Raw genomic sequence first — 17960 nt, forward strand, 5'->3', positions numbered from 1 at the left:
AGAGAAACCACATTTCCCAACAACTGACAGACAATATGCACTGGGCAAGAACGCCATTAACTAGCAAAGGTTGCCTTCCCTAAAATGTATCTAGTACATAAAAATGAGAAGGGTGGCTGTAGTAAAACTTGACAGTTTGGGAGATGGTTGTTGGAACATAAAAGAATGACACGTGATAAAAATGTGAAAATCCGTGAGGATTATTACATGCTCTTAAAGATTTCCTTTTGACAATGACAAAGGGGAAATGAAGAGGACATGCATGCTTCTTGCCATATTTTTGTAAGTAAATACAAACATAATTGGCAGAACCATTGCAATAATGGATTACACACACACACACACACTAATAACATGTCTCCTTATTCACTTACATGTTTCTCAACAGAAGTTTTCCCATCTTCTTTAGAACTCCCTGAAAGGGATTCATTTAGAGACTGTAAACTGAAAGAATAGCAAGACCAATAATTAGGAACATACAGACTAAAATTGACTAAGACATATAAAACTTTTTCCTAATAAACAGTCAGGTCCATAAATAATGGGACATCAACACAATTCTAATCTTTTTGGCTCTATACACCACCACAATGGCCTTGAAATGAAACGAATAAGATGTGCTTTAACTGCAGACTTTCAGCTTTAATTTGAGGGTATTTATATCCAAATCAGGTTAACAGTGTAGGAATTACAACAGTTTGTATATGTGCCTCCCACTTTTTAAGGGACCAAAAGTAATGGGACAATTGGCTGCTCAGCTGTTCCATGGCCAGGTGTGTGTTTATTCCCTCATTATCCCATTTACAAGGAGCAGATAAAAGGTCCAGAATTAATTTCAAGTGTGCTATTTGCAATCTGAATCTGTTGCTGTCAACGCTCAATATGAGATCCAAAGAGCTGTCACTATTAAGCAAGCAAGCCATCATTAGGCTGAAAAAAACAAAACAAACCCATCAGAGAGATAGCAAAAACATTAGGTGTGGCCAAATCAACTGTTTGGAACATCCTTAAAAAGAAAGCACCGGTGAGCTCAGCAACACCAAAAGACCCAGAAGACCACGGAAAACAACTGTGGTGGATGGCGGAAGAATTCTTTCCCTGGTGAAGACAACACCCTTCACAACAGTTGGCCAGATCAAGAACACTCTCCAGGAGGTAGGTGTATGTGTGTCAAAGTCAACAATCAAGAGAAGACTTCACCAGAGTGAATAAAGAGGGTTCACCACAAGATGTAAACCATTGGTGAGCTTCAAGGAAGACCAGATTAGAGAGTTTGCCAAACAACATCTAAAAAAGCCTTCACAGCTCTGGAACAACATCCTATGGACAGATAACCAAGATCAACTTGTACCAGAGTGATGAGAAGAGTATGGAGAAGGAAAGGAACTGCTCATGATCCAAAGCATACCACCTCATCAGTGAAGCATGGTGGTGGTAGTGTCATGGCATGGGCATGTATGGCTGCCAATGGAACTGGTTCTCTTGTATTTATTGATGATGTGACTGCTGACAAAAGCAGCAGGATGAATTCTGAAGTGTTTTGGGCAATATTATCTGCTCATATTCAGCAAAATGCTTCAGAACTCATTGGACGGCACTTTACAGCGCAGGTGGACAATGACCCGAAGCATACTGCGAAAGCAACCAAAGAGTTTAAGGGAAAGAAGTGGAATGTTATGCAATGACCAAGTCAATCACCTGACCTGAATCCGATTGAGCATGCATTTCACTTGCTGAAGACAAAACTGAAGGGAAAATGCCCCAAGAACAAGCAGGAACTGAAGACAGTTGCAGTAGAGGCCTGGCAGAGCATCACCAGGGATGAAACCCAGCATCTGTTGATGTGTATGCATTCCAGACTTCAGGCTGTAATTGACCGCAAAGGATTTGCAACCAAGTATTAAAAAGTGAAAGTTTGATGGATGATTGTTAATCTGTCCCATTACTTTTGGTCCCTTAAAAAGTGGGAGGCACATATACTAACTGTTGTAATTCCTACACCATTCACCTGATTTGGATGTAAATACCCTCAAATTAAAGCTGAAAGTCTTCAGTTGAAGCACATCTTCGTTTCATTTCAAGTCCATTGTGGTGGTGTATAGAGCTAAAAAGATTAGAATTGTGTCGATGTCCCAATATTCATGCACCTGACTGTATATGATCAATATAATTGCCCCTTTTCTCATAGAACTGTTTTTCCACAATAACAACTAACAGTGAGTGCTGCCATCTGTCATTTCTTTTTTTCACATTTTAGAAGATGGTCATCATATAAGAGAAAACTATTTTCAGAGCAGAACTAGATGAAATTCATTACCTTGCTAGCTCCAGACGATCACACAGTTTTTCTATTTCTTCCATCATTTTCACACTGTCCGATTCATTATCAGAAAAATAATTCCAATTCTGAGGGGTAAAGTAAAAGAGGTATTTACCACTCGGAGAGCTGGAGAAAAGTCTCCCTAAAGCAGCTTTTTTTTACCCTGGCAGGTTAATGTTCTCCAGGAGCCTTTCTACAAAATTACAGTAAAAGCAGAGCTCTATCTAAACTTAACCATGTTATTTATGTGAAGCAGCCAAGAGTGAGATTCTGGATGATTATACTTGCTCATTCATTCTGTGATATTTTGAAGGAATACAGCAAATTCAAGTACATGTTATAAAGTGTGTTGCTTCACCTAACCTGAGCCTGAAGAAATTCTGCAGCATGCTGAAATATATGATCTTTGCTAAAATGCTTGTAAAACATTTAAAATGAAAAAGGCATATCCTTATAACACTTAGTGAGGATCCTATGTGCATGAATCATTTCTGACAAGGTTTGCAGACATCAGGCAATCCTTGGAGACAACTGCCCCCCTTCCCATTATCTTCTAGTTAATCTAGCACACACCATCTGACTGATAGCCTCACTTGTGCATGTTTCCCAATGAGACTGTGTAAAGGGGAAAGTGCATCAATCCCCCACTCCGGTCTCAGATTACACTCAGCTCTGTGCAGCGTATGACATCGGACCCCTGTGCCCTGCAACCTGAGAAATACCATATAAACACTGTACTTTAGAGAAAGCTGTGGGGGAGAGAGGGCTGCAGATATACAAGTGCAACTTATGTAGGAGGATTTAATTTTAATTCATCACTGTCTATCACCTGAGGCTAGTCACTTCAGTGGCCTTTTATAAGGGTTTATTATCACTTTAACTTACTGCCTTTTTCACTACAAATTGTTCCCCAATAAATCTGCTTTAATAAATAAACCTTGCATGATGTGCGCAGTCTTTGTCGTTCCTTTTTAACTGCTTTTTTCTGTATTTCCTTTTCCTTTTTGGCTACAAGAGCCTGCTGACGAGCTTCCTCTTCTTCCTTCTCTTTTGCTAATCGAACAACTTCCAGCTCAGCTTGTCTTAGCTGAAAAAGATATACATGGCTTTTGTTAGTTAAAGTGGAACTAAAGTTCCGTTGTTACATGCTGTGAGCAGGCAGGCTTTTTACTGTAGAAGAGACCTGCAGGGTCTCTTCTGCAATAAAATACACTTACCTGCTTGCTCACAGTGATCACTGTAATGTTATATAGCATGATCCAATGTGCTCCAAAAAAGGAGGAAAAATTCTTTCCTGATCCCCCCCCCCCAAGAGGCAACTGGATATTCCCTGGATCAACCTTACCTATAAATATTAGTATCCAGTTATATTTTGTGCAATTAGAAAATAATCCAGGCCTCTTTTAAAACAATCTGAGCTGTCCAGAACCATTTCTTGAGGGAATCTATTCCACATTTTCACAGCTCTTACTGTGTAGAAGCCTTACCGTATTTGAAGGTTAAATCTCTTTTTTCTCCAGATGTCCTAGGGACTGTCCCCTTGTCCTATGTGATGATCTTAAAGTGAATAACACTACTCTACACCAAGTTCACTATATGGACCATTTATGTTTTTTTACAGGTTGATCATATCCCCACTTAATCTCCTTCTCAAGCGAGAATAAATTCAGTTCCTCCAGTTCATAGCTGAGCTCCTCCATGCCTCTTATCAGTTTGGTTGCCCTTCTCTGGCTTTTCTCCAGTTCCATAATATTCTTTTTGTGAACTGGTTCCCATGCGCAGCTCAGCCCAACCCCTGTGCACCGGAATGACTAGCACAGGACTGCTGGAAGAGTGAGCGTTGATACCTTTAGTTATGGATTTAAGATTTTCAGTGCTTAGATATGTTTATAAAGTTCATCAATAAATAAAAAAAAGAAAAAAAAAAAAAAAGAAACCTACGTATACTACTGTATGCCACAGTTTCCCTTTGTTCATGTCTTTAACGAAAAAAGGTTTAACAAAGCATCTTTAAATAACAAACATACTTCAGAGTCCTGCAGTGTCCCCCAGAGAACATTATTGGGGAAGATTATTGGAGAAAGATAAAAAAAAAAAAAAAAAAAAAAAAAAAAAAAAAGGAAGAATTATACATGGTTACCATGGATAATTTCTAAATCAGTTTCTAAATCAGTCTAAATCAGTTTCTACCCCACACACATCCAGTCCTTTGCCAACAGACAGAAAAAGAAGTGAGGCAGCAGCTGCTGCCAGACCTAAATGCCATGCTAGTAAAAGAAGCATGGATCCAGGAGCCATATGATTAATTCTGGAGTCCAAGTTGAATTGGGGTTTCACTGAAATACAAGTTTCCAGCCAGCAGTAAACATCAAGGATTGAGTTTAGGGAGATTGGTTCAAACTGACAAGAAAAATCTCACAGGTGAAGAGCACTTTTACCAGTTATGTTAGCATACAGTAGGTAAACTGACATGTGCGTAAATGCTAAAACCTGTACCCTCATGGCATAAAAAATACTTTTCAGCTTGAGTTTGTATAATCCACATATACCTTTTCCTTTTCTTCCTGTTCTCTTCTCCTGGCATCTACTTTAGCTTTCTTCTCTGCTTCTTTCCTTGCCTTTTCTTCCTCTTTGAACTTCTTTATTCTAGGGTCACCACTATATGCATTATCTATAGACATTAAAGACCAGCAGTTATAGCAACTCCTGCACATTCAAGTGACAGCAAATCTATAATAAAATCTATAAGAGCACTTTTTTTCATGTATGCCATTTACTAAAGTGGCCTGTTGAGCACATACCTCAGGTGTTATTTTTTTTTTCTTTGTGGTTGACAAGAAATATATGAAAAAACAAAAAACCTTTACACTAAAAATGCCAGCATTGCAAACTACACTATTTCCTTGTAAAAATGTAAACATATTGGAAAAAAAGAAAAAAAAAAAAAAAAAAAAAAAAAAAAAAAAAAAAAAAGGTAGCTACCAACTAATGTTCTTATCCTAATCATCTCTTCTTTTTTCCTCTGTGCTCGGGCAGCTCGATTCTGTTTTTCAATCCACCTCCTCTCATCACGGCTGAGAACAATTTAATAAAAGAAGAAAAAAAAAAAAAGACGTTAGTGCTTATGAGAAATTACTAGTACCCACAAACAATGCAAAGCAGAGTTTAACAAACAGTACAGTTTAACAAAAAGTATTTCATGTAACACAATGACTAGACAAAATCATCACAGACAGAGGAGGGGCCAGGAGCGCCTGCAGGGGATCGGGTAAAGGGAGGTTTGCAGCCGCTCTGTGCCATTCCATGGCATAGAGCAGGTAAGTATTTTTTTTTGGTTTTTACCTTTACAATAGCTTTAAAGCGGAACTTCACCATTCACAAAGCAAAGCACAGCTCACGAAATGTGCAGTGGGAAGCCATAAGGGGTCACAACATGACAGGGAGTTGGGGACCTAAAGACCGGGACGGAACTGGAACGGGAGAAGACAACACTAGATCCCTGGACAGGTAAGTGTCTTTTATTTAAAAGTGAGCAGCTACAGAATTTGTAGCTGCTGACTTTGAATTTTTTTTGGGGGGAGACTGAAGATACTCTTTAACCACCTCAATACCGGCACTTTCACCCCCTTCCTGCCCAGACTAATTTTCAGCTTTCAGTGATGTCGCACTTTAAATGACAATTGCACGGTCATGCAACACTGTACCCATATGACATTTTTATCATTTTTTTCACACAAATAGAGCTTTCTTTTGTTGGTATTTAATCACCACTGGGTTTTTTATTTTTTCTAAACTAAATTTCATTTATTTTGCAAATAAGTTCTTCACAGATGTGCACTAATAAGGCTGCATTGATTGGTTGCACTGATGAGGCAGCACAGATTATCAGTGCCCCGATTATCAGTGCAAATGTCTCCTGTAACTGAAAAGCCAGGTATCGACTTTCCTTTCCTCGGACACTGACAGCGCTGAGGAAAGGAAAAGCCGATAACCGCCATTTGTTTACATGTGATCAGCTGTGATTGGGCACAGCTGATCACATGGTAAAGAGCCTATGCGCTTTACCTTGATCAGTGATGCACTATGTCCGAGGGACACAGCTCACCACTGATCGCGGTGTTGCGTGCCCCCCGGGAGTATGCACAAGCGGCACAATGCAAATATCATATGGCATCCAGTCAGGATGGCAAAGCCACCCCTGGCCGTCATTCTGTCATAGGCCGGGTGGGAAGGTGTTAGGATAAGCATTCCAGTAAGCATAGTGTGTATGCCAGATCATTGGCTCCTTGAACTAAACATTTCAGTATCTGCAGTGTGCATGTCATAACTGCGTTACTTAAAGGCCAAGTTCACCTTTAAGAAAAGAAAAACACATTAAATGCACATAGTTCTACAGGAAAGAAATGTGCATTTTTTTTTCTCACAGGAGCCTGCAGTGCATTGCACTTGCAACCAGTGGATGGTGGGTGTAAGGTCATGCTCCTGCAGACACTTACGTCAGCTCACTGCCTGTACTTCTGCACAGACTTTCAGTAGAAAGCTGGAAGAAGTTTCAGTTTCCCTGATTACCATACTCGCAGTCCATTGAGAACTACAAGTCCACCAGCTGTCCACCTCAGTTAATGAATGATGTGGCGCCAAATTATAATTGTCACAGTGCCTGTGTGGGAGAAGAACCCCCTGCACAATGTCAGGGGAAGGAGAATGTTTCTGGGGGTGGGTGCTTAGAAACAAGTTATGCGTTACACCCTAAATACAGGTGTAACATATTCCTTAAGCCGCGTACACACAAGCGGAATGTCCGACGGAAAAAGTCAACGGAAGCTTTTCATCATCTATTCCGATCGTGTGTATGCCTCAACGGACTTTTTGTTTTGAAAATTCTGACGGACCTAGAAATGGAACATGTTCTAAATATTTACGACGGAATCAATTCCTATTGGGAAAACCGATCGTCTGTATGCTGTTCCGACGAACCAAAAACGCATGCTCTGAAATAAGAGACGGAAGCTATTGGCTACTGGCTATTGAACGACCTTTTTCTATTCCCGTCGTACGTCACCGCGCTCTGGTTGGTCGGACTTTGATTTGACCGTGTGTAGGCAAGACCGCTTGAATGGAATTCCGTCGGAGAAACCTTCGGAGTTTATTCCAACGGCAAAACCGGTCGTGTGTACGCGGCATTAGGGTGAACTCAGCCTTTAAATTAAGCATTAGACACTATTTTGGTCCTTAAGCTAAACATTCTATTAAAGCACAATGTGTAATGTCATATCAGTAATTTTTTTCATAACAAAATAAAATTTCAGGGTAGCGATTTTACTTTCCAGTTAAACAAAACTAGTTACTGGTATAGGGTTGTGATCTGGCCTTAAATGCTTTTGGGAAGGTCTTGTATTTCGGCACTCTCTTTACAATGGGTACTATATAGGCCAGCTCAGATCATAAATCACAACATTACCATTCAGCTTTTTCTTTTTCTTCTTCATCCAAATAAGAAAATTCTCTCCATGAATCAAAGTTGTACCTTCAAGACAAAAAAAGTATAATCTAATGCAATTTTTTTTATTGTTTTTTTGATATCCCAAATACAACAGTAGCAACCAAAAAAACCAAAACAAAACACTAACATAATGAAAATTAAACCTACCAGAAGGAATAAAATGAATCTACATCTTCAATTGATGTGTTCATGTGACCAAGTTTGGCAACATTTTTCTTATTTGACCACCTAAAATGGAGAAATGGCTCAGTAAAACATCCATTGAAATAAATGACAAAACATTATCTGTATTACCAGTATTCAAAAGTACACAATTAAAATATATATACTTCTTACTGTAAATTATAAACATGTAAGAATTCACCATATGAATACACAGGGCTTCAAATGTACAAGGTCACAGTACTTGGAAGAGAATCCTGAGAGCTTCATGATTTATTAAATTTATTAATAAATAATATTTACACACACACACAATGAAACAACACATTGTAGTGAGACTGAAATTGGCACAGGATTTTATAAACATAATGTCAAGTTTTTGTAATTGGAGGTAAAAAGAATAAAATAAACAAACATTTTCTGGCATCAAAATTTTATGTTTACACATTTATAATTTACAGGGAAAAGACATGGGAATAAATGAAGTATATTACAAAGGAATATCTTACCTGCTATTTCTCTCAAACACAGGAGCAAATACTTCAAAGAAGTTGTCTTTCCCCTCACCCTTTGAAGGTACTGAATTATCAAAGGTAGGATCAACACTGTTAAATGCTCTTCTCTTCACAGGGTCAGATAAAATTTCATATGCTAAAAACATAACAAAAACAGTTCTGTAATTATAAATTGTGATAACTGTTGTGCTGCTCATCTGAACCTTCACCAAAATTAGAAGTTTGACTGTCATTTAACTGTATGAAGCCATCAGCAAATAAAGCACAATTGTTTCAACTTCCTGTTACTCAATATAAGAGTTTTCTTCTACTCACTGACACAGCTTAAACAATACTTTTTTGTAATCTCGTCTCCCCTTCCATTTATCTTTCCTATTCCCAAAATTCTTCCTTTACCCTAGGTTCACACCTATGCGTTTTTTGTTGGTTTGCAGAAACGCACTAAAGTCCATTCAACATGGTTTCCTATGGTACACGTTCACATCTATGCATATTGCGACCAGTGCATTTTTGAAAAAAGTCTGGGACTTGTTTTGCATGTAATAGACTTCAATGGAATCGCACCAGAAATGCAGGTGTTGTGTTTGTGATGCGATTTTTGATGTGTTTTGCGCTTTTTATTTTTCGGTTTAAAACACTGTATATAGCTAGTTGCTAAGGAGGGTGCCTAGAAGCTGACCGCCGCGTCCTTAACAACAGATGAGTCATCAGCTGTCAGCAGGGTTACTCGCTGACAGCTGAATGTGAAAACAAAAAAAAAAAAAAATAGTGCGAAAAAAACGTGTCTGTGGCCGTCTTCCTCCGTTGTGTTGTTGCCCGCTGTGTGGTATCTCTTATATAGCCATGGGGCATGGCCACCCGACAACGTCACCTGGAGAGCCCGCCCTTTGTGAAATCACACAGTGGGCGACAACACAAACGGAGGAAGACAGCCAAAGAAGAGGAGCGTCTTTTCTTTTTTTTATCTTTGCGGGTAACCGGCGACAAGGAAAAAGACAGCAGCGGGAGAAGACGGCTCTTTTTTTTTTTTTTTTTTTTTTTTTTTTTACATTTCACTGCTTTTTGGGGTGAATGGGTAGGGGTATGATGTATATATACACAGTGTGTTTAAAGAGAAAAAAAAACTGTAAAAACACAAAATGCATGCAAAAACGCATTAAACAAACGAGGGTTTAAAAACGCAAAATGTGCCTGAAAAACGCATCAAGCGCAGCAGCATAGATGTGAACCTTGACTTACAGGGTATCTGTCAGAATAGAGAAGCTTTTTGTGTCATCTTCAAAGAGATGGCCACTGTGGTCCTAAAACACATGTGTGCACAGGTTATTTGCCAATATGGAGCTTCAGTAAATTCTGCTTCAGAATCATTATGTGCTTTGTTTTTTTCCATTGCTGGATTTTGTACAGTACCATTGTAAAGCCATTCACCCACCTTTCACATGGGTTACCTATGGATGTCTGTGCAGTATGGTTTGATGAACTGTTAGGATAGGGAAGCTGTCCAGATACCCAAAATACACATAGAAAATCCTGGTCAATAACTTACCAAAGAATAACCATAAGAAAGGATAAGATTATAGTCTTGAATGGTTCACTAATGCACTCAATAGTGAAATGCTTCTACAGTGAGGGGAAAAAAGTATTTGATTCCCTGTTGATTTTGTACGTTTGCCCACTGACAAAACAATGATCAGCCTATAATTTTAATGGTAGGTTTATTTTAACAGCGAGAGACAGAACAACAAAAATATCCAGAAAAACGCATTTAAAAAAAAATTAAATTGATTTGTATTTTAACGAGTGAAAAAAGTATTTGATCCCCCATCAAATCAGCAAGATTTCTGGCTCCCAGGTGTCTTCTATACAGGTAACGAGCTGAGATTAGGCGCACTCTCAAAGGAAGTGTTCCTAATCTCAGTTCCTTACTTGTATAAGAGACACCTGTCCACAGAAATTCCAATCTTTCCACCATAGCCAAGACCAAAGAGCTGTCCAAGGATGTCAGGGACAAGAATGTAGACCTACACAACGCTGGAATGGGCTACAAGACCATCACCAAGCAGCTTGGTGAGAAGGTGACAACAGTTGGTGGGATTATTTGCAAATGGAAAAAACACAAAATAACTGTCAATCTCCCTCGGTCTGGGGCTCCAGTCAAGATTTCACCTCGTGGGAGTTTCAATGATCAAGAGAACGGCGAGGAATCAGCCCAGAACTACACGGGAGAATCTTGTCAATGATCTCAAGGCAGCTGGGACCAGAGTGACCAAGAAAACAATTGGTAACACACTACGCCGTAACGGTCTAAAATCCTGCAGCACATGCAAGGTCCCCCTGCTCAAGAAAACACATGTACAGGCCCGTCTGAAGTTTGCTAATGAACATCTGAATGATTTTAGAGGAGAACTGGGTGAAAGTGTTGTGGTCAGATGAGACCAAAATCAAGCTCTTTGGCATCACCTCAACTCGCCATGTTTGGAGGAGGAGGAATGCTGCCTATGACCCCAAAAAATAGGATTTTTTAAAACAGCTTACCTGTAAAATCCTTTTCTTTCGAAGGACATCACGGGACACAGAGCCACAGTAATTACTGATGGGTTATATAGGTATCACTGGTGATTGGACACTGGCACACCCTATCAGGAAGTTCAACCCCCTATATAATCCCTCCCCCTTGCAGGGATACCTCAGTTTTGTAGCCAAGCAATATAGTGGATTAGAAGAGGGGCGGGACCTCTGTGTCCCGTGATGTCCTTCGAAAGAAAAGGATTTTACAGGTAAGCTGTTTTAAAAAATCCTATTTTCTTTCTCGAACATCACGGGACACAGAGCCACAGTAATTACTGATGGGATGTCCCAGAGCAATGCTACCTGAGGGGGGGGGAACCACGACCAAGTAGGGTGCAATCAGACCTGAAGACCCTGTACCGCTGCCTGCAGCACACTACGCCCAAAGGCGATATCCTCATGCCTTCTCGCATCCACCTGATAGAATCTGGTGAATGTATGAACTGAAGACCAGGTTGCGGCCTTGCAGATTTGAGCCATAGAGGCCTGATGATGCACTGCCCAAGAAGCACCAATAGCCCTTGTGGAATGTGCCTTGATCTGAAACGGAGGAATCTTCTGTTTCAAACCGTAAGCTTGAATGATCAACTGTCGAATCCATTTAGAAATGGTAGCTTTTGACGCTGCCTGTCCTCTATTGGGACCCTCTGGCAGCACAAACAAAACATCCGTCTTGCGGATTTGAGCAGTTGCCCCTAGATAGGCCTTAACTGCTCTTACTACATCCAACGAATGTAGAGATCTCTCTTCCAGAGAACAGGGATCTGGAAAAAAGGAAGGTAGAACAATGTCTTAGTTTAAATGAAAATCAGAAACCACCTTCGGTAAAAAACTAGGATGAGGGCGTAGTACCACTCTATCCTTGTGTATAATCAAATAAGGCTCCTTACAGGAAAGAGCTGCTAATTCTGATACTCTTCTAGCAGAAGAGATGGCCACCAGAAAAATTAATTTCCTTGTCAACAAGACCAAAGGAATCTGACTTATTGGTTCAAAAGGCTGTTTCTGTAACACAGCCAGGACCAAATTCAAGTCCCAGGGGTTTAGGGGCGCTTTAACCGGAGGATTAAGACGCATCACCCCCTGCATAAAGTTTCGGACCAAAGAATGCGAAGCAAGTGGCCGCTGAAATAATACTGATAAAGCAGAGACCTGGCCCTTGATGGTACTCAAGGCCAGCTTCATCTCTAATCCCATCTGTAGAAAATCAAGGATTCTACCTATGACATATTTCCTGGGATGCCAACCTCTGGATTCACACCAGGTTATATAAGCCTTCCAGACTCTATGATAAATCATCCTGGAAGCTGGCTTCCTTGCATTAATCAAGGTAGATATGACAGGACCTGAGAGCCCACGACTCTTCAGAACGTGGGTCTCAATAGCCAAACCGTCAAATTTAGCATTTGTAAGGCAGGATGGGACACTGGACCTTGAGATAACAGGTCTGGGCGTTCCGGTAGTGTCCACGGGGAACCTACCATCATCCTTACTATTTCTGCATACCAAGTCCTTCTGGGCCAAGCGGGGGCCACCAGAAGTACCGACTTCCTTTCCTGCCTGATCCTGCGAAGGAGTCGTGGTAGTAGCAGAATAGGCGGGAATGCGTAAATCAGTGAGAACCGATGCCACGGAATCACCAACGCATCCGTCCCGCATGCAAGAGGATCTTTTGTCCTTGCCACAAATCTGTCTATCTTTTTGTTGAATCGAGATGCAAAGAGATCTACATCTGGAACCCCCATCTTTGGCATATGGCCCAAAAGACGTCGGGATGCAGAGACCATTCCCCTGGAAGTAACTGCTGGCGACTTAGATAGTCCGCCTGCCAATTCTCTATTCCCGGGATGAAAACTGCCGATATGCATGGCACATGCATCTCTGCCCAGACTAAGAACTGGTTCACCTCTTTTTGAGCAGCTCGGCTCCGGGTGCCTCCCTGATGATTGACATAAGCCACTGCTGTGGCATTGTCGGACTGGATCCTGACCGGACAACCCTGTAGCCTGATAGTCCAGGCCTTTAGAGCTAGATGTATCGCCCGGATCTCCAGAATGTTGATGGGTAAGGTCCTCTTTGTCTTGGACCATACCCCTTGGACCGCAGCCTGTTCCAGAACTGCTCCCCAACCTGACAGACTGGCATCTGTTGTTACCACCGTCCAGGTAACCGGTAGAAAGGATTTCCCCTTCTGCAGGTTTTCGGGTATGAGCCACCAATTGAGGCTCTGACACACCGAATGCGACAGGTGCATCGGAAAGTCTAATGCCTGAACCTTCTTGTTCCAGGTCGACAGAATACTGTGTTGCAGCGTTCTTGAGTGAAACTGAGCATAGGGAACGGCTTCGAATGAAGACACCATCTTCCCTAGTAGCCTCATACAAAGGCGGACTGAGGGACCCTTCTTGGTCCTTACTGTCAGAATCAGCTCTCTCAAAGCAGTGATCTTTGCCTGGGGTAGAAATATTTTCTCCTGGCTTGTATCTATAATCAGACCTAAATACTCCAGTCTTCTTACTGGTTTTAGGAAAGACTTTTCTAAGTTGAGGATCCAACCCAGGTGTTCTAGATACCTGACCGTGGTCCTCAAGTTTCCATTCAAAGAGGCTACCGACCGGTCTATCAAGAGCAGGTCGTCTAGGTATGCTATGACAGCTATACCCTGAGCCCTTAATCTGGCCAGAGAAGGAGCCAAGATCTTTGTGAACACTCGAGGTGCAGTGGCTATCCCGAAAGGCAGAGCCACAAACTGGAAATGGCGCCCTCCTACCTCGAAGCGCAGAAACTTCTGATGAGAAGGAAAAATGGGCACATGCAGATATGCATCTCTGATGTCTATTGATGCCAGAAATTCTCCTCCCTGCAGGGTGGGAACTACTGTTCGAATTGATTCCATGCGGAAGGATTGAATCCTTATGGGGCGTACACACGGTCGGACTTTTCGTCTACAAAAGTCCGACAGCCTGTCCGGCGGACTTTCGGCGGACTTGCAGCAGACTTTCTAACGAACGGACTTGCCTACACACGACCACACAAAAGTCCGACGGATTCGTACGTGATGACGTACACCGGACTAAAATAAGGAAGTTCATAGCCAGTAGCCAATAGCTGCCCTAGCGTGGGTTTTCGTCCGTCGGACTAGCACACAGACGAGCGGATTTCGGGGTCCGTCGTAGTTACGACGTAAAGATTTGAAGCATGTTTCAAATCTAAAGTCCGTCGGATTTGAGGCTGAAAAAGTCTGCTGAAAGTCCGGAGAAGCCCACACACGATCGGATTACCAGCCAGCTTTAGTCCGTCGGCGTCCGTTGGACTTTTGTAGACGAAAAGTCCGACCGTGTGTACGCCCCATTAGGAATCGGTTCAGATCCCTTAAGTCCAGAATGGGCCTGACATCCCCATTTGGCTTTTGGACCGTAAAAAGGTTGGAATAGAAGCCCAATGCCTGGTCCTTTGCGGGAACTATCATAATGACCTCCTGCGACAAAAGTCGCTCTAACGCTAGAAGGAGCGACTGCTTCTTCTCTGGGTCTCTGGGGACATTTGATCTGAGGAACTGAGGAGAGGGAAATTCCTGAAACTCCAGCTTGTACCCTAAGGTTACCGTGGAGATTACCCATCTGTCCTGGAAGTCCTCCTGCCAGAGCTCTGAGAACTGTCGCAGTCTTCCCCCCACTCGAGTGAGCGGGGGCGCCCCCTCATGCAGAGGTCTTAGTGTTTTGCCTAGTAGGCTTCTTTCCCCAGGACTTCTTTTGTCCCTGGGGTTGACTCTTGTCTCTGGACCCCGATGGAGGCGGCCGTCGAGACTGCCTGGAGGCTGAAGCCCCCGGCGCTGGGGAAAGAGTCCGTTTGAAAGAGGGACGCTTACTCTTCTTCTTGACAGGTAAGAGAGTGCTTTTCCCACAAGAGATTCTCTTGATATAGTTATCCAAGTCCTCTCCAAACAACCTTGCACCACGAAATGGAAACCCAGCCAGTAGCTTCTTACATGGTGCTTCGGCTGACCAATTTTTCAACCATAGGATTCTACGTATATGCACCAACCCCAGTGAAAGACGGGAGGTTTGCACGATAGAATCTCTAATGGCGTCAACCACAAAGCATAAGGTCGCTGGAAGGTTAGCAAACCCCTGGGCCTGCTGTTCAGGTAATACTTTGATGACCTGCTTAACATGGTCTCTTAAGTATTGACAGACTCCAATCGCTGCTACTGCAGGTTGGGCCACTGATCCTGCTAAGGAGAAAACATCCTTCAATAGGGATTCCATCCTTTTATCTACAGGATCTCTGAGCATCTGAGCATTGTCTACAGGACAAGTCAGGCTATTATTTACGGAGGAAATGGCGGCATCAATAGCCGGTATTCCCCACATTTTAATAAACTTTTCTTCCATCGGATAAAGTGTTGAAAACTTTCTCGGCGGAAAAAAACGTTTGTCTGGGTGATCCCACTCAGAATAAATGAGCTTTTCAAGTAAAGTATGAACAGGAAAAGCATGTGCTGCTTGGAAAGGTTTCAGTGACCCCAAAGCAGAAGAGGATTCTTTAGCAGTTTCAGGTATGGGCAACTTACAGTAAATGTGGAGCGGACCAATCCAGTGAGGATCTGCACTAAGACTTTCTCCTCTTGGGAAGTCGCAGAGGGTCCCTCTCCACCTGATTCCTCCGAAGAGGAATCATCCGTCCCATCCTGAACCTCTGAAAGGGATTCATCTCCTTTATCCCAGAGCTCCTCTGTCTGAGGGTCTTGGGGAACAGAGGAAAGCCTAGTGCGTTTTCTTCCACTGAGTGAAGACGTAATCACGGCCATTAATCTTTCCTCTAGACCATTAATGGTTGAGGAAAAAACCTCTTGTGTAATATATACAGGGGCTGAAGTGCCAGAAGCAGGTGTAGCCCCTGACCCCGATGGCTCTCCCTGGCTAGCCGTCCCTGGCCCATCTTTAGGGGGGGGGGGATGCTGCCGACAGGGGGCCCTCAGAACCTGAACGAGATCCCCTAGTGTCTCTGGTTCCTGGGGTGCTTGAACCTCTTCTACCCATAGTGCAAAGCAACAAGGTGTGAGGTATACAAATGAACACTGCCCGCTGAGCGATGTAGTCTGGCTAAAAGCCTTGCTACCCAATGCTCAGTCTGGTGTTACTTCAGTAAATGCTGCCTAGGAGAATGCCTGTGTCCCACCTTACATGCGGCCGTCAGCTCTGTGTCTCTCAGAAGGCTGAGTGCATCTGTACAGAGTGCCTTTAATAGCCTGCAGCTGGCCTGAGTGGGAGTCTAAGCACCTGTGCTGACGTCCCGCCCCCTCCTCTACCGCCCCCCCCCCCCTCGAGTTTTGAAAAAAACGAGCGCTTCCCGCGCTGCCGACTCTCCTGTCATGCTTCTGGAGAAAGGCTGGGGATGGGGGGGGGGGGCTGGTAACAAGATCTGCCTGAACGGCTATCTTCAGAGATGGTGGCCATTAGGCCGCAGAGCCCGGGTGGTATAACCACTTTCTAGACCCCTGTGGCCCCTCTCTAGCCTGGGGGGGAACATTCAAACATGAGAAATCCCCCTTTCCATCTTACCTGTTTGCAACCTGCTTGAGACGCTGGGACATAATCAGCGATGAAAACACCTGAGACAGACAGTCAGCATGTGCAGGTTTGTGCTCTTGGCAGCCCCCGGTGGTCACAATAGGCATAGCATGCATTTACCTTAAAGGAGAAAAGCCACTAGAACTCAAAAATTCTGTGGAATCTCCTCTTACCTTATCCAGCCGCAGGGTGCTGTTTACACAGACCCAATCTTCACCTCTCACGGTGGGCTCCGTTTGAAAAAAACCGTCAGAGACTGGGGCCCCCTACGAATAGGGGGATCCAACAGTTCTGGGACCGTAAAGCACCTTGCCAGAAATTAGGAAGTTTAAAGCCATTTTCTGATCTGCGGGGTCCAGCTCTCTAAAAAGAGAAGCATTACGGGTAAAACCTCGTTTCTTCGGACACGAGGCCCGGGTACCATTCAATTCGGCCATGAAAAGACACTTTGAATGGATCCGGTTCGCCTGGCTTGCCCCAGTATAGGATCTTAGGATATTCCCTTTGGAGCTCAGCACAGGACATCTTTACACGTCCATCACCTAAGACACTGGCGTAAAAACTGAGGTATCCCTGCAAGGGGGAGGGATTATATAGGGGGTTGAACTTCCTGATAGGGTGTGCCAGTGTCCAATCACCAGTGATACCTATATAACCCATCAGTAATTACTGTGGCTCTGTGTCCCGTGATGTTCGAGAAAGAAACACCATCCCCACTGTCAAACATGGAGATGGAAACATTATGCTTTGGGGGTGTTTTTCTGCTAAGCGGACAGGACAACTTTACCGCATCAAAGGGACGATGGACAGGGCCATGTACCATCAAATCCTGGGTGAGAACCTCCTTCCCTCAGCCAGGGCATTAAAAATGGGTCGTGGATGGATATTCCAGCATGACAATGACCCAAAACACACAGCCAAGGCAACAAAGAAGAAGCACATTAAAATCCTGGAGTAGCCAAGCCAGTGCATCGGTTTTGGATGGCCGTGTCCCTTAAGTTTCAGTAAAGTTTTACCATTATTCTTACCTTTAGTTATACAGGTAAAATAGTCATTGTCGCCTTCAACTATCTGTTCTCCAGTAGCTTTTCTCTTGTCAGGATGGTGTTTCAGAACCATCGCTTTATCTGGTAATTAAAAAACAATTACAAAAGTTTATGAAAAGTGCAGTGGCTGAATTAAAACTATTAATATATATTAACCACTTCAATACCGGCCCATAGTCAAATGACGGCCACAGATGGGATCTCCCATCCTGGGTGGCCATCATATGACGTCCTGGGCTTCCCGGCCGTCTAGGGGGCGCGCGCCCGCCACGT

General features: G+C 43.1%; 1 protein-coding gene across 1 annotated transcript in view; it reads right to left on the minus strand.

The window, feature by feature from the left end:
- The window catches only part of DNAJC2 (DnaJ heat shock protein family (Hsp40) member C2), a 52765-nt gene that overhangs the window by 22218 nt on the left and 12587 nt on the right, over nucleotides 1-17960 (minus strand). Inside the window, exons 4-12 of the mRNA XM_073619608.1 lie at nucleotides 17670-17768; nucleotides 8495-8636; nucleotides 7971-8051; nucleotides 7782-7847; nucleotides 5303-5394; nucleotides 4870-4991; nucleotides 3258-3407; nucleotides 2318-2406; nucleotides 375-444 (exon numbers count right to left, since the gene is read on the minus strand). Of these exons, the coding sequence (XP_073475709.1) occupies nucleotides 375-444; nucleotides 2318-2406; nucleotides 3258-3407; nucleotides 4870-4991; nucleotides 5303-5394; nucleotides 7782-7847; nucleotides 7971-8051; nucleotides 8495-8636; nucleotides 17670-17768 (911 nt within the window). The remainder of the gene's footprint in view (nucleotides 1-374; nucleotides 445-2317; nucleotides 2407-3257; nucleotides 3408-4869; nucleotides 4992-5302; nucleotides 5395-7781; nucleotides 7848-7970; nucleotides 8052-8494; nucleotides 8637-17669; nucleotides 17769-17960) is intronic.

This window comes from Aquarana catesbeiana, linkage group LG03 (genome assembly GCF_042186555.1).
Source record: "Aquarana catesbeiana isolate 2022-GZ linkage group LG03, ASM4218655v1, whole genome shotgun sequence".
Taxonomy (NCBI): Eukaryota; Metazoa; Chordata; class Amphibia; order Anura; family Ranidae; genus Aquarana; species Aquarana catesbeiana.